The 14,941-nt window shown below is 49.0% G+C and overlaps 1 protein-coding gene across 12 annotated transcripts in view; it reads right to left on the reverse strand.

Moving 5' to 3' along the window:
- The window catches only part of CAMK2G (calcium/calmodulin dependent protein kinase II gamma), a 121,699-nt gene extending 113,506 nt beyond the window's left edge, over nt 1–8,193 (reverse strand). For 4 of the 12 annotated variants that reach the window (XM_055719615.1, XM_055719613.1, XM_055719618.1 and 1 more), the window contains exons 1-2: nt 7,951–8,191; nt 6,018–6,112 (exon numbers count right to left, since the gene is read on the reverse strand). In XM_055719615.1, the coding sequence (XP_055575590.1) occupies nt 6,018–6,112; nt 7,951–8,015 (160 nt within the window). In that variant the 5' untranslated portion in view covers nt 8,016–8,191. Of the gene's footprint in view, nt 1–6,017; nt 6,113–7,950 lie in introns of all 12 variants that reach the window. The other 8 variants (XM_055719614.1, XM_055719611.1, XM_055719619.1 and 5 more) reach the window with 5 other exon arrangements.
- Nucleotides 8,194–14,941: the final 6,748 nt, after the last annotated feature.

Genomic DNA, 14,941 nt, shown 5'->3' on the forward strand with positions numbered 1-14,941 from the left:
ACTTAGTCTAATCACATCTCTGCCGTACACAAATCCAGTTTATATTGGGAAAACAAGAAACCTGACTCTCTCGCCAAGCCCCTTTCTCCAACCTCACGTGGAGGCACTAGGAATTCCTGCCCAATCTGTGTGCCCACTGCCCCCCCTCCTCATTGTTAATGCTGGAAATTTAATACTCAATGTGACCACTGAGAAGACAGACACGAGCTGAAATCCTGTCTGCTCTGTTCCAGCTCCTTTATAAAATATACAGCGTAAACTGAGAGGCAGCCTGGGGTAACCCCAACCACCACTGACATCCACAGCGGGAGGAAGCCAGCTTCTGGCCATCGCGAGCGACAGCAAAAGCAAGGCTCCCACGGCTCGCACCCCGCCAATCTCTGCTGGCTCTCACGCCAGGGCGCTCTCCTGCCGTATCCATGTGCTGTGGCAGGCGAAAAAACCAGGCTGACCCTCGGCGGCCCCCCCTCCCCAGGCTCCCAAGGTCAGGGTCTCTCCTCTCACACACACCCCTCCTACCCTCCAAACACCTCTTCCAGTGTAATTTCTTTCCCCTGGTGACATACGCCGCTCGAGCCCCTCTTCCCCCAAGCAGGGGGCTGCAGGCAGAGGTGGGGAGGAAGAGGAGGGGGAGGCAGGCTGCTGGCGGGAGGCAGAGGGCTGCAGTTTCTGACATCAGCAGAGCAGCCCCCCCGCCGCCCCCCGCTGCACGCATGTGTGCTGCGGTGCAGAGCGGAGAGTTCGGCCGCTCGCTACCCATGCGCCCACCGCTACCCATGCGCCCACCGCCCGGCCCATTCCTCGCCTGCAGCCCCCAGCCCCTCACGGTGCCTGCCAGGCAGCCCCCAGCCACACGCACCACTCGGGGGCCGGGGGGGCAGCACTCTCTGCTCCCTGCATCCCTCCAACCCCTCCACGTGCGCAAAGACCTCCAAAAAATCCCCAGCCGCCGCTGCAGATGATCTCCCACAGACGCTCCCTAATCACGGCATCTCCCAGACTCCGGGCAGGCAGCAGAGGGGAGGGGGAGGAGCAGTGCGGGTGCGGGGAAGCTCCTGACACTCAGCCCAAGGCCCACCCTGCGGGAAGGGCAGCTCCTCTCCCGCACCAAATGACCAGACCTGATCTGGCTGCTCAGCAAGTACAGCTGAGCAGACAGGGTTTGATTTGCCGTCCTCTCCGATAAAGGGCGTTTGTCCCCAGCTGACAACCACAGGCACGCAGCGAGGACACCTATTACAGGACATTTCTACACGGGTTCAGATTTGCGCTTCAGCCATCTGTGACGGGTGTGCTGGGCTCCCTCGCTCTGGCAGGGATCTGCCGGGCTGCAGTGCACCACCGCTGCACGCATCCAATTCAAGCGGGTGTGCTGGAGCCCACAGGGGACTTCAAACCTGGCAGCCACAAGACAGTCCTAACTCAAACACCGGCGAAGAACATTTACAGAGCAGATCAAGATAGAGGTTAAGGACTGACGTTGCTCAACTTCCACTGCCGCATTCAAGCTCAATGTTTCAGTGGCCAGGGAAACTAGTATTGACACGTTCAACAAAACATAGTGTAAAGCCCCAATCAGTGACCACTGTGGAACTGAAAGCCAGAACAAGAGCGAGATGTATGAAAAAAAAGCTGAGTTGGAAGTGCAGAGAGAAAGCTTTTATCCTGTCAGGGTTTGATACACAGAAGTAATTCCCTGCTCCTCCCACAATCCACATAATCTCCTACTGGAATAACAACAAAATAACTCTGTAAACTGCAATTTTTTTTCTGATTCACAGATTTGGAAAGATGGAGAGCAAGAATCCACCTCTGTTCCACAGGCAAAAGCAAAGACACAGTAAGGAGAAAGCAGTGAAGCTGTCTAACTTCCAAGACAGCTGCTTTTCACTTTTTTAATCCAGAGATGTCACTTACAAGAGTTGAAAGACACAGATTTTCAGCAGCAAACGAAATTTAACAATAGATGTAATGCACAGAGATTTCTCCTACCCCACACGTAAAAAAAAAAAAAAAAAAAAAAGGCCCCAAAATCCTACACATGGTGATAGGATCACTATACACTATTGATATAAACATCCTAAAAATTACCACAGGACAGAGCTCTGCCTACCCCTTTCCAGCGCAGGACTTTCTCAAAAGCATGTGCTGGAGAGTCAAGTCCTGCATATTTCCTTATTGCTACTAAAGCTACTGCTTCTCTCTTGATCCTTTTGATCGCTGCAAGCAATTTTACTTTATTTGAACTTTGCTGCCCAAGAACCGAAGCACTACTTGCTATGAATTTTCATGTTTAGGAAGTATTCTGGTGACACCCACAAGACAACTTCCAAAAAACTACAGTTATTACTTCCCTCTACCCGTAGCTCTGGTAAAAGCCCATGCGTTCAATCCCATAGGAATTTCACATGACTGAAGCATTGTATTTCCCCCATGTGTAATACCCGCTGCTCTTATATGTTAGCTGAACGCTGACTACGGTGAAGTCTGTTTCCCCTCTCTTTCCACAAGCATTTGGCCCCTATTTAACGTTAAAGGTCCTAGCATACTCTTTGTTGGGCAGTCTTAAGCACCAAAAAATGATGAATAACAGCAAATACTTTATTAAAGCAGAAATATAAATTTTAATCTAGACCAGCTCTTACTGACAGGATTTATTAAAACAGAGAGAGAACAGGCATCCAAAAAATCAAAGACAACAGGGAAACAGAGACTCTCCTCTCGACATCTGACTTTGTATTTCACGAAGTGTGAAGCTTTACTAGACTGAAGCTGTTCAGACTGCCCTTCACAAAGACCAGCACCACATTCATCCTCCTTGCTTTCACAGAGAAGCCCTGTAACAGCACCACACCTCTTCAACTCTTTACTGCTTTAAGAAAACAGTTTGATAAACATGTCAAGTAATATATAACCATTTAAATGCACACAATTCACCCTGAAGTGTTCCTCTTCCTCCTTCTCTGCTACCTACGGCAAGCTATTCAGCACTTCCCAGACAGCTATCTAGTAGTTCGTCATCAACAGTCTTGAAAAATACAGGTAACAAGAAGTACTGCAGGAGGAGAGCAAGGTTTTGTTACCACTCCCCTGTACATTACCAGAGGAAGCACTATACAGCAGGCAGAACTTCAGCAAAGTAGTGATGGGCAAGACTTATTTCTCAGCAGCAGCCAGACACTGACTCTTGCGGAAGCCATCACTACATCAAGCATCTACGCAAGTTCAAATTCTGCAAATTTCAAATGTAGCTACACTTGAGTTGGAGAGGCGCAGGGTGTCCCCACATGAGGGAATATTCTGGCGCTGTGACCAAGCCCAGAAGAAAGTCAACAACATGGGAGGCAGGTCAGGATTGGGGGGGTTAACCTGCACAACAGGCAGGCATGCAGTTGGGCGTGCAGGACAGCCCCCTGCCTATGTACTGCTGGACAGAGACGTGCCCGTGTCCCCCCCGGGAGAAGGAAGCATCAGGCAACATATATCCAGGATACTGCAGAATTAACACTGTGATTCTCCTCCTGTGGGAGACAGCTTTCTAAAATGCATTTTCGTGAGACTTTCATTTTCAGGTTGCTGAATTGAATCTCCCTAATCATTGATTTACAGCTGCAATGTCTAAATAGCACACATTTTTCCCTCAGTGCTTTAAAGACCTATTCCGAGGTGAATTCACTATGTTCCTATGAAAATATTCAGTCCCATTTTGCACTAACCACTTGAGCCATCAGCAAACACAGCTGGAATAACTGAGGAACCTATGTATTCAGCTGAAGTCACCATCCACTTCTCACTGTAAACGCAGATTCTTTAGTCCTCAGATAAGACTTCAACAAAACCTGATCAGTCCCTTGGTTTTTACACTCTTCTGTACTAGCAGAAACATCTATGTCCTTCCTTGGCTTTCCCCACACTCGCACTCCACCTAACCTACTTTACCTACCTTTGTAAGTAAATCATTGCCAGCTGCCTCAAGTTATGTAGCTGACGATCAAGCTAGTATCCTCAACGTATTTTATTTATAGGAAGATATGAAATCTAGAAACTAAGTAGTAGATCAAAACATGGCCTGTATTCACCCATACTTACCTGTCCTCCTTGCTGGGTCATAAAACTGTCAACACCTTGACATGAAAAGCAATTAGAACCTATATATTTTTCCCTCTGTAACTGACTAGGTGCCCAAAGACTTAAAAACTGACTTAATCAGTTCTTCTGGTACTTTTGGACTTCTGCTAGTACATTTCTGAATTCTGTTTAAGCTATATTCATTCTGCAGTATTCCCCATTTTTCTTATTTCCAGACTTAATTTCAATGCCACTTCCTTTGTAAGGAAACGGTTTCTCATTTGCAATGGGTTTATCAAGCTACCCTCTCCCTTCTCTAAGCAGGTTTGTGTCCACCAGCATCTGAGAAGATGGCTCTCCTGAACTGTAGTCTTTGCTACAGGATGGATGGGGAACTCTGCGGAGCAAACACGGCATTAACAGCTACCAGCAAAGCAAAGCCACCCTTCAAACCTCTCCCATATTAAGTTGAACTAATTTTGAACTCAAGAGATTGGATATCCTACCTACATCAGCGGGCACTGTCACCTGACCATGGAGAGGACACCAATTCCCACAGGATCTGCAGCCACCTCCTGAACAATCTGGGGCTCCACTGGCTGGTCCCCAACATGACCTCACTCAGGCTAGATATCAAAACAACACATTATCACACATGCTTAATTCCACAAGTCAAACCCACCCCCCCCTCCCAAAAAAAAACCCCACAACTGACCACAACTTTTACAGCACAGCACACACTACTTCTCCATGCATTTTTCACCATTCTTTAAGCAGTCTTCTGCTCTTATCATCACATTTTGTATTCCAGCAAAAAGGCAAATACATATTCTATTTTTCTCTTTTATAGGGATTAGGCAAAATGTTCTTCACTTCTAAACCATTTATCAGTATCATTTGCCTCCTACTCCTGCTTTTTTTTTTTTTCCATTTCTGTCAACCCCCCTACTAAGCCATCTATTCAACTAGCAAGTTAGTCGAGGGCCTAATAAATTAATTTTTGCCAAATCTGAAAGCCTTCTAAGCATTAGATCTTGTTGTGTTCACCTTTCCTACAAAGAGTTGCCTCTGGCACCTCAACTTGCTGCACACTCTGCTTTCAGCATCTTTTACTGCAGAGTTCAGTTTCTCTCACTCTCCCCCGTATCCACCCTGCCCAGGAAGCAACTTTAATCCCTGTAAGGGATTCCCTACACAGCAGAAGATAAACATTCCCTGCATACTGCAAGGTACACTACCCTTTGTGCATACATACGTCCCTGGAAAAGAGAAGACCAAGAGCTTGGGGGAAGAAGAGTTAAGATTTTTTTTTTCTTTTCAGAACACTACAGTCTGGTTTCAGGTTTTGGAAGTCTCCAGGACTAACAAAAGCAAAAAAAATAATACTTGTTCTAATTTGTTGAAGTCAAATTTGCAAGATTTCTTCATCCAACCTACTTCTGCCTTACAAGACAAATCCGTTAGTTTCCAAACACACCACGTTTAACTGCAGCATGAAAGGAGCAAGGCATACAGCGTCTACCCTTCAAAAAAAAAAAAAAAAAAACCCAAACCCAAAACATCTGTTCTGGTAAGACAGATCTCCTAGGTAGGAAACACATTCAGCAAAATCAGTCTGCAACATTTCTCTTTATTATGAGTGATCGGTACACACACACGTAAATAAACCTTCTATAAACATACCTCTAGCTCAGCTTGCAGAAGAAAGATCTCAAAGAGAAAAAAGACAACATCACTTCACAGAGCATCCGTTGCCAGATACAGGAATCTTTCTATCATCCTACACTACCTCCTTTCAATCTCCTCTTTGCCACACACCTCAATTATTTTGTAACGCTGAAATAACGACTGAGACAAGCAACTTCAGAACGCTTAGACTTATTAAAACTTCAACGTCAGTGAAGTATTTTCTGTTAATAAAAGGAAGAAAGGTACGTCGAGACACTAACCTCTGGCTGACAGTTTTTTGGTGTTGATGATTTTTGCAGCATATTCCTGTGATGAACTTTTCTTTACACATCTGCGGACCACAGAGAAGGCTCCCCTAGAAGAAAATTAAAGAGGGTAGGAGCTATGAAACTGAAGACGTGAGTACAGTAGCAGCAATTTCTACCCCCAGAGCTAACCAGATTAAGGACAGGACAGAAGACATACAGAGGAGGGAAACCACACACGAGACTCTGATGAACAGCACATCTGTCTGATCAACAAAGAGAACCTAGCCTAGATGGTACTTGAGCCCCCCTGAAGACCCCTCAAGCCCCCTCACAGACAGCACGGTAAGAACAGCACACTGTGCAGGGACAGAGGGACCAGACGGACACAGAAACACGACATGAAGGGCTTGATGAACAGGAAACAAGCAGCCCAGAACGATGCTGCAAACAGTAGCCGGTAAGTCCGTCTCCCAAAGACAGTATCCCCAGCAGTTACATCACACAACCAGGACTCATTTCTCCCACGTTCAAGTGCCAGCTCGGTCACAAAATCGCTGCAACACTTTGCAGAAGTTACTAGTTCTCTTACATCTCTCTACCTACCTGCAAAATGGGGATAAGTGTGCACCTATTAAGGAAGTAGGTAGGAAACTACAAGGCTTTGAGCATTTTCTCAGGCTGGAGCTATTAATATAATTACAACTATTCCAAAAAGCCACTTGGAGAAGACATCAGAGAGAGGGGGAAGAAGGATTTCTGTGAGGAAAGATGATGATACAACGGAGACCAAGGTGAAAAGACAGGGACTCAACATCTCTAGGACTACACAGATGAGTGCTTGAAAGCAGTCGCTCTTTTTTTTAAAAAAAAAAGAAAAAGAAAAACACCACCAAAAACACAACCCAAACCAACAAAACAGGGTGGGAAAAGAGTAACAACTGGCTTGACAGGAGAGATCTGAAAAGGGGAAAAGGGCAAATAAGAGAAAACTGGCAGAAAATTCCAAGTCCTTCAGACCAGGAACATGAACCCATGTCTATGGACAAATGTACATATTAAAAGTGTAAGAAAGGGGAAGAGGAGCTGCACAAGGGCCCCACAAGACAGTTAGCCCTACAGAGCCTAAAATAGCCTGAATCCTCCTGATACTGCGGAGTCCTGCCTTTTTCTCCCCTTCCTCAACCTCTACATACAAACCAATAAGCAGCAAGGTGAGCACCAGCACCGGGGCCCGGGCCCGGTGACACACAGCTGCAGCATCGTGGGGAGGGACGGGGACACGGGGCTGGAGAAGAGGGATGCAGCAGAGCCCAGCGCTTGGTGCAGGGAGGGAGGGGGAGAGCAGCAGCAGCAGCACCCAGGAAAGCACTGTACCCACCATCCCACCCCGGCCACTGCCGCGCTGCTTTCCTGTCCCCAAGGGGTGCCCCTGCAGAGCCCTGGTCCTAGGGTGCAGCAGCAGGTCTGCCAATGCAGAGACAAGTGCGGAGCGGCAGGGAAGGAGGGAGGGCAGGAGAAGCGCGGTGCAACAGCAGCCCGTCCCTTCGCAGGGACGAGGAAGCGGGGCGCGGAGCATCGCAGAGCGGCGGGCACCGTGCCGCGTCCCGGCCGGGGGAGCGTGCGGCGGAGAGGCGGCGCGGCAGGGGCCGGCGGCAGCCGCGTCCCGAGACGGGCAGAGGGGACCTGCCGGGCGGCAGGAGCGGCGAGCAGCCCGCGGGGACACGCCGTCCGGCGGCAGGGATGAGCCGGGGCCGCAGGAGCACCTTTCCCTCCAGCGGCGATGCCGCCGGGGCGGACGGGGGGTTGCAGAACCGGATTACAGCCGCCGCGGCTAATCCTCCCTCCGGCTCCCGGCTGAGCCGGGCGGCCGGCGCGGGAGGCTCCGGGCAGCGCCGGCGGGTCCCGGGGCCGGGGCGGGCGGCGGGGCGCGGCGCGGGCTCCGTACTTGCCAAGCTCCTCGTAGAGCTGGTACTCGTCGGTGAAGCGGGTGCACGTTGCCGTGGTGGCCATGTTCGGGCTGCGGGAGGCTCAGCGCCGCTGGGGCATGGGGCAGGGCGGCCGGGACGAGCCGTGCCGCGCCGTGCCGTGCCGGGCGGGCGCGCTGCCGGGGCGGGCTCCCTCCTGGCTCGGTAGGGCGGCGCGGGCTCCCCCCGCGCCCGGCTCGGCGCTCCCCGCTCCGCCGTGCACAGTCACCGCTCGCCGGGGAGGGGAAGGAGGCTGAGCCTGGCCAGCACCGCGAGAACTGGCTCGGAGACACCCCGCGCCGGCCCCCTCCCTCCGCCGGCCCCGGCCCGCCGCGGGGTGTGGCCGCCGGGGGCGCTCCCGGGGCTCCCGCAGCGCCGCCGCCCGCCCGGGGGGCTGCAGCCGGGGCGCGGCCGCCGGAGCGGCCACTGCAGTCGGTTACCCCCGCCCGCGGAGGGAGGGCGGGAGCGAGGGTCGGGGGCGGGCGGCTGCGGTTGCGGCCCCCGCTCCGCTCCGCAGGCGGCGGGGTCCGGCCGGAGCCCCCGATCGCCGCACCGCCGGGTGTGCCTCTAGTTGCCCGCCGCGGGGAGCGCTGCGGCGGCCGGGGCGGGCAGAGCCGCGGCCGGGTGAACTTCCTGCGTGCGACGGGAGGGCAGGGCAGGGCAGGGCAGGCGGGGGGGGCGCCGCTCGGACCCCGGCGCCCGTCGGCGGGGCTAGTGGCGGGCGACCGGCCCCCCCTGCCGCCCCCTGCGTGCTCCCCGGAGGAGGAGGCGGAGGCAGGTCACGGCCGCCGCCGCCCGCAGTCAGGCCGGGGCCCGGCGCTGCGTTCACCCTCCCGGGGCAGCGGGGCGCGGACCCCCAGCCCCCTGCTCCCGCCCGAGCCGTGATGCGGGTGGGGGTCCCCGAGGACGGCCCCGCCTGGCGCCGGGCAGAGCGGTAGGGCGCGGAGCCCTGGCCAAGTGCGAAGGGCCGGGCGGCGGGACGCGGGCGTGGGGCGGGCAGGGCAGGGCAGGAGCCACCCGGAGCCACCAGCCTCCCGGCGGCGGGCGGCAGCGCCTCGGCCTCTGCTGCCTGCGGCGCGGGCTCTGCGGCACCGGCCGGGGCCTTTTCCCCTTACTTAAGTGAGTCTCTCCCCGTCTGAACAATGGCCAAATCTGCTTAATACACGGATTTATATAGGACAGTCACTGACCCAGCCAGAGCGCGAAGGACTGCGCCGGCCTCGCCGCGACTGGCAGCACGAGCTGCGTTACGAACGCGCTGACGGATGAGTGTACCGTAAGCCAGGGATCTGAAAATGAACAAGTACTTTAGACACCGTGCATCCCTGCTCTGTGACTGAACTACCAAAGCACCGTGTTATTTTAAATCACGTGAAAAGCAGTGGCAGCAGCCACCAGCATGTCTCTCCACACGCTCCCTGTCTCCAGGTTAAATGCAGCCAGCCCAGTGCTGCAAAGTCTACACCGAAGTGATGCAGTGGGCAAAAAATTCACCCAGCCTATGCAGAAAGTAGATAGCAAAAGTAGGACAACCTAACAGTAGCATTACAACAAAGCAGTACTTCTAGAAGGTGATTATGAAACAGCATTCTGCGCCTTACACCATGCCAGCATTTAAACCTGGAAACCTGCTGACCCAGCAGAATGATTCAGAGAACCACCAAAAGATCTATCCAACAGGTGCCAATCAGTGAATCTGCCCCCTGCCGAGCTAAAATTGCCCACCAGCCTCATTTGGTGACCCACCCAAAGAGTTGCAGATGAGGAGGACAGTGATGTGACAACCCATAGTCCTTACCAGGGGAATTGACTGATAACACGAAACTCCAGTGGGATATCCTAGATGTGGTGGTGAGCAATGCTGCTGCCACACAGGCACTGCACTTCCACCATCCAAAGTGATGTTAGGTGTTCTTTGTGCAGGAAAGGTGAGCTGTTAAGTTTGTGCTGTGGTTGCACTATCAAGATAGATGCAACCCAGTCCGCTATGTTAAAAAACCTGGAGCGACTGGAACAGGACTCTGACGTTTAAGACTGGATTTTAGCTTGCTGTGCTGAATGAGCAGCCAGAGGGAGAGAAACTAACTGTGCATTTGTCCTGTGTTCCTACAAACCAAGGAAAGATGATGAAGATGGAAAGGGGTGCGAGCCACAACAAAGAAATAGAGCCACGGGAGAGGTTTACCTAAAGCTATGTGCTAAACTGAGTGAGATTCTGCAGTTGAAAACTGTTTTAACTGGACTCAGAGTGTTCTGTGCCTTGCGCCAAGCACCCCATCGTATTTCACAAGCCCCGGTTGCAGTGGTCTCATAAAAAGACATGAGGAACATAAAAAGAGGGAGACAGAAGAGGAAGTTTCTCGTCTTCAGGTGTTACAGGGAAAAGGGAGGTCTGGAAATCAGAAAGGGAACAGGGAGGGAAGTGTGGAAAGAAAAGCTAACCATGTGTTATGCATAGCAAGTGCTACGGGAACAGATTGCTAACTGAAAAACTTGTGTTAAGCGACAAGTGGGATATAAATTGAGTGACAGACTTGATTAAACCAAGTACTGAGTGGGAGACTAAATTACAGGAGTAGAGTTTTCTAAAGGAATGTAGACAAAATGAAGCAGGAGGAGGGGTGGCAATATGGATAAGAGTATTGTGTCAACAGAAAGAAATATTGATGTTCTGGCTGACACAGCAGTCTACTTGTACTGAGAGTAAAACTGCAAACAGAGGTGAATCTTGAACGGTTCCTGGTCAGAATAATGTTGTAGGGACCAGAAAATACAGTAAAAAATGGGTTTGAGAGAGCCTGTGTGCTGGTAACGGGAAATTCAGCTAATGAACAGTAAGTGAGATGCTGACCTCAGTTATGCAGAATTGAAATCTGGAGTTAATGCGTTGCTTTTCTTATTAGCCAGCTGCAGATTTCACATTAGCAGAGTAGCAGTTTTGGTGTCTATTTTTTGAAGTAGCACAGGTTGGCTTATACAGTACACTGAACTGTCAGGGATCTGCAAGGGATTAATCTGATTTTAATAACTGGAGCTGAGTAAGAGGCACTAAAGAAAGTAAGTAAAATACAAAGGATTTAATGCAAAGCCCATGGGCATAAATGAACATTTCCTCTGATGTTAATGGCCTCTGAATCAGGCCCATCTGTCCTTGGAGCCTAAGCTTGGCTTTGGCATGTTGAAGAATTTATGTGGGAAGGCCATAACACAAAAGTGTTGGTCTTTAGGGAAGCAGAGTGAAGGACTACAAAATGAGTTCACAGAAAACAACTGAAATTCAACTCACTGTGGAAATGGGAAGGATGCTGGAGAAGGTGCATGACGGCATCTTTCCAGCAAGGCTGAATAAGCCCAGGGGGCAGCATGTATCAGTGTGCTGAATGGAGCAGCACTGCTAATGCCAAACATGAAGAGAGTGCGTTAACAAAAAATAAAGGACCTGGGAAGGTTAAGAATTGAAGTTAAAAATCAGTCTGAGAGGGTGAAGGCAAGAAGCAAAAAAGAAATTAGAAACAAGCGAAATGAGTGGGCATATTTTCTAAATAGACATTCTCTGGGTTTCTGCTGTTAACTCGGGGTCCCACAGAAAATCAAGTAATTTTCTTCTCTGTGCCTCTGCTGTCTAGTCTGTCTCTTCAGAGTGAGTAACTCCAGGTAGGTCTTATCACTCACAAGGCATTTATAAGACTCAAAATGCAACCTGCCCAACTCTTTATGTAGGGCTTCCTGGCACTTCTTCAGTATACAAAGTAACATATGAAAATACAAAATAAACCACCGAAACCTCCAGAACTGTGTGAAATACTGCATCATCTTAAAATGGGGAATTTTTTGACAGGTGAAGGTTAAGTGTTAAAATTCTTAACAATTATTTTGCTTTAGACTCTACAAAGAAAAGTGCAGATACCTAAATCAGGCATCATTTCATCATGATTGTCCACAGAGTTGCTGTCATGTGCACAGAAAAAAACCCCTTCTCTTCATATGCGATGATTCGTGTTGGCTATGCAATACAAGATCTCTCAATTATTATTTATTTTTTTTTACTTAAGCAGTTGTTGAGTATCTACCAGAAAAATCAGGTTCCTTTAATGTGCCTGGTTGTTCTCTTCCTTCTCCCAAACTGAGGTTCATTTGTTACCTCTGAAAAATCATTACTCAGATAAGCCTAAATGGGTTTCTAGGTGTGGCTGATAAAAAGTAGCGTGCATAGAAGGAGAGACAGAGAGGAACTTTTTAGCGAGTGAATATAAAATTCATATTTGAAATAAACATCAGAGTTCTGGAGAGAAGCAAACATTAAATTAACCTATTAGTACAGACTATTCAGCCATCCATCTAGTTTAGCGTCTTGTCTTCGGTAGTGACCTATTCCCGACAATAAATGTGAGGGAGGGGGAACAGGAGGGCATTAAAGGAAGACAGAGAAGGGAGAAGAGGAAGGAATCAAAACAGGCCAGAAAAGAAAGCCATATAACTATAGCCCACGTGCATACTGCGCACTACTCAATTAGAGTGGCTTTCCTCCTGACCCCACAATGATGATCAAAATATGCCCTGAAGCACAAGGATTGGTAGCCCTTGTAATTTTGATTGTAGCTTGTGTCAGTGCATATGCTATTCTGTTTCATGTCAACGTCTAATCCTTTTTGATACTTACTAAGCTATTTAAGTCAATAATATCCCATGGCACTGAGTGTCGCATGTTAATTACATGGCTCATAAAACATATAACCTGATATCATCGCAAATTTGTTCTATTTTAATGTGACTGAGTGGTTGCTCCTGTTAGGAGACAGCACCAGCAGGTATGTCCAAATGGCCAGCCCTGTTCTGTACCTCTCTGCTCTTCAGTGCTGTGGGTCACTGCCCCCAGGGCAGTTCAGACACAGGGCTGGCAGGGTCTCAGTGCCTGGGTGCCTCTAGACAGGGCCCTGTGTACCCACTGGCAGACTGCCTGGTTTCCCAGCTCCCCCAGTGACTCATGGGCATGCGTGCCTTTCACTGGGATTTTTGCAGGCCACCTGGATGTGAGGTATCCTCCTCTCAGCTTGAAGTGCTTGTGACTTTGGATTTCAGAAGCGGAGGTTGGGTCCCCAGCTAGGAAAGGGAAGCATTCAGTACACTTTCAGCACATTTAGCTGCCGTAAGCTCACTCCACACAGTCTTTTCTCTGAAGCCTTATCCTACCTTTGCTGAGGGATCAATATCAGGTTTATTGACCAATTTCACAGCCTGTACTAGATTCCTGCACAAGTACACATGATACAGGCAAAGCCTGGTGGAAGGTAACACATGGACAGTCTTGAAAATCTGAGTACTTCACCCACAGACCCATACAGAAGGGGCTGCAGCAGCCTGATTTTATGTTTCTCATCTCATGAAAATCCAAGTTCCTCCAACACTAGCCTGAGCTCTAGGCTAGAAACTGAGGGCGCTCCAGAAGAGTAGGCTTTCCAGCCTCCTCTTTGAAGCTTTCTTTGCTAGAGAGACACCGCTGAACAATTTCTGAATGCTGAGCTGCAATGTCTACTGGCTGCTGTCTTAACTGATCAGTTCCACAAAATATTTACGCTTCTATCATACCTAAACTAGTCTTTGAAATGTATCATTAAGACCCTATAGAAATCACCAGCGAAGATTACAGAAATCAGAGAAGTGTTCTGAGCAGTAAGAACAATTCCCTCTAGTTCTATACCTATAGCGATATTAATAATATTGCATTCAAAGAATGTCAAGTTTTCATTCCTGTCTTCTTGAAACTGGCCAATGTCAATTGTTTATCAGGGGAAAAGCAGGGTTTCCCACCAATTACACAGCAACAAGGTCATGTTCCATGAGTTCTTGTAATACTTACCCAGTAACAATAACTGGTGTGTTAAATTCACCCTGAGATGTGCTTAGCCTCAAAATGTTTCATGTTTATTGCCTCCCTCAGTGGCTGGATGACAGAAAAGCAGATTTTTCTGCTTCAGCAGAGCAAGTGAACAGACCTGCATGTCCAGTGCCAAGTGTAGCTTAATGCTGTCTCTAGACGGCTGTGCTGTCACTGAAGGGTTACTGTGTGGTATACGATAGTGGGGAAACATCCTGAACATTCAATTGAATATGGCCATGGTGGTGGAATGTCCAGGGGCTATTTTAAGATTCACACTGTTTGTTTAAACAAGATTGCGTGACTCAATGACTGTTACATAAAGGATGAACACAGATTTCTCCCTATATCCCAGATACTTCCACCAACTCAAACTATTGTAAGGCATGATGCATATACCATACCAAACGCTACCGATTACTGAATGAACACTGAAAACTAGTGCCACATCCTGGGGTGGGGCCTTCCTCTGCTTTTAAATAAGGTCTCTGTCAAGGGGAAGGATAGTACTGCAAGAAAGATGACTGATGGACAGTCCTCATGAGCTGAATGCTGCCTTTCATAGTGTTGAGAAGATGAAGAACAAGGAACTCCCTCATTGCTGTGGGTTACCTGTAACCAAAAGGAATGAGAAATGAGCCATTTGGTTTTGTGGATCAGTCATTGCTACTGCTAAGAAAAAAAAAAAGAAAATACTTCAAATTTAGTGCCAGTTATAACAAATTTTGTTTCTTTGCATTGTAAAATGGAGCACAGATCACTGGGAAAGCCTCCAGTTTCACTCTCACCACCCAAGTAATTGTAACATTTGGCCATTACTAGCTTTCTTTGAATTCAACTCAAATTAGAGATAAATTTCATGTATCTCACACTATCGACATCTTGGGATTCTTTCTTCTTGTCATCTTGGTTGAATTTATGGCACAGTCCTTGGGGAGATGCTAGACTTTTTCCATTACCTTCCCAGTTAGGTCTTAATGTTAATGGCTGTGGATTATTGTCCTACAATGAAAGTGCTAGACACCAAATCTACACTCAAGTGTATGTAGACACTTGAGATTACAAAGAAACCAAATCATGATAATCTGCCATCATAC

This window comes from Falco cherrug, chromosome 9 (genome assembly GCF_023634085.1).
Source record: "Falco cherrug isolate bFalChe1 chromosome 9, bFalChe1.pri, whole genome shotgun sequence".
In the NCBI taxonomy this organism is placed as follows: Eukaryota; Metazoa; Chordata; class Aves; order Falconiformes; family Falconidae; genus Falco; species Falco cherrug.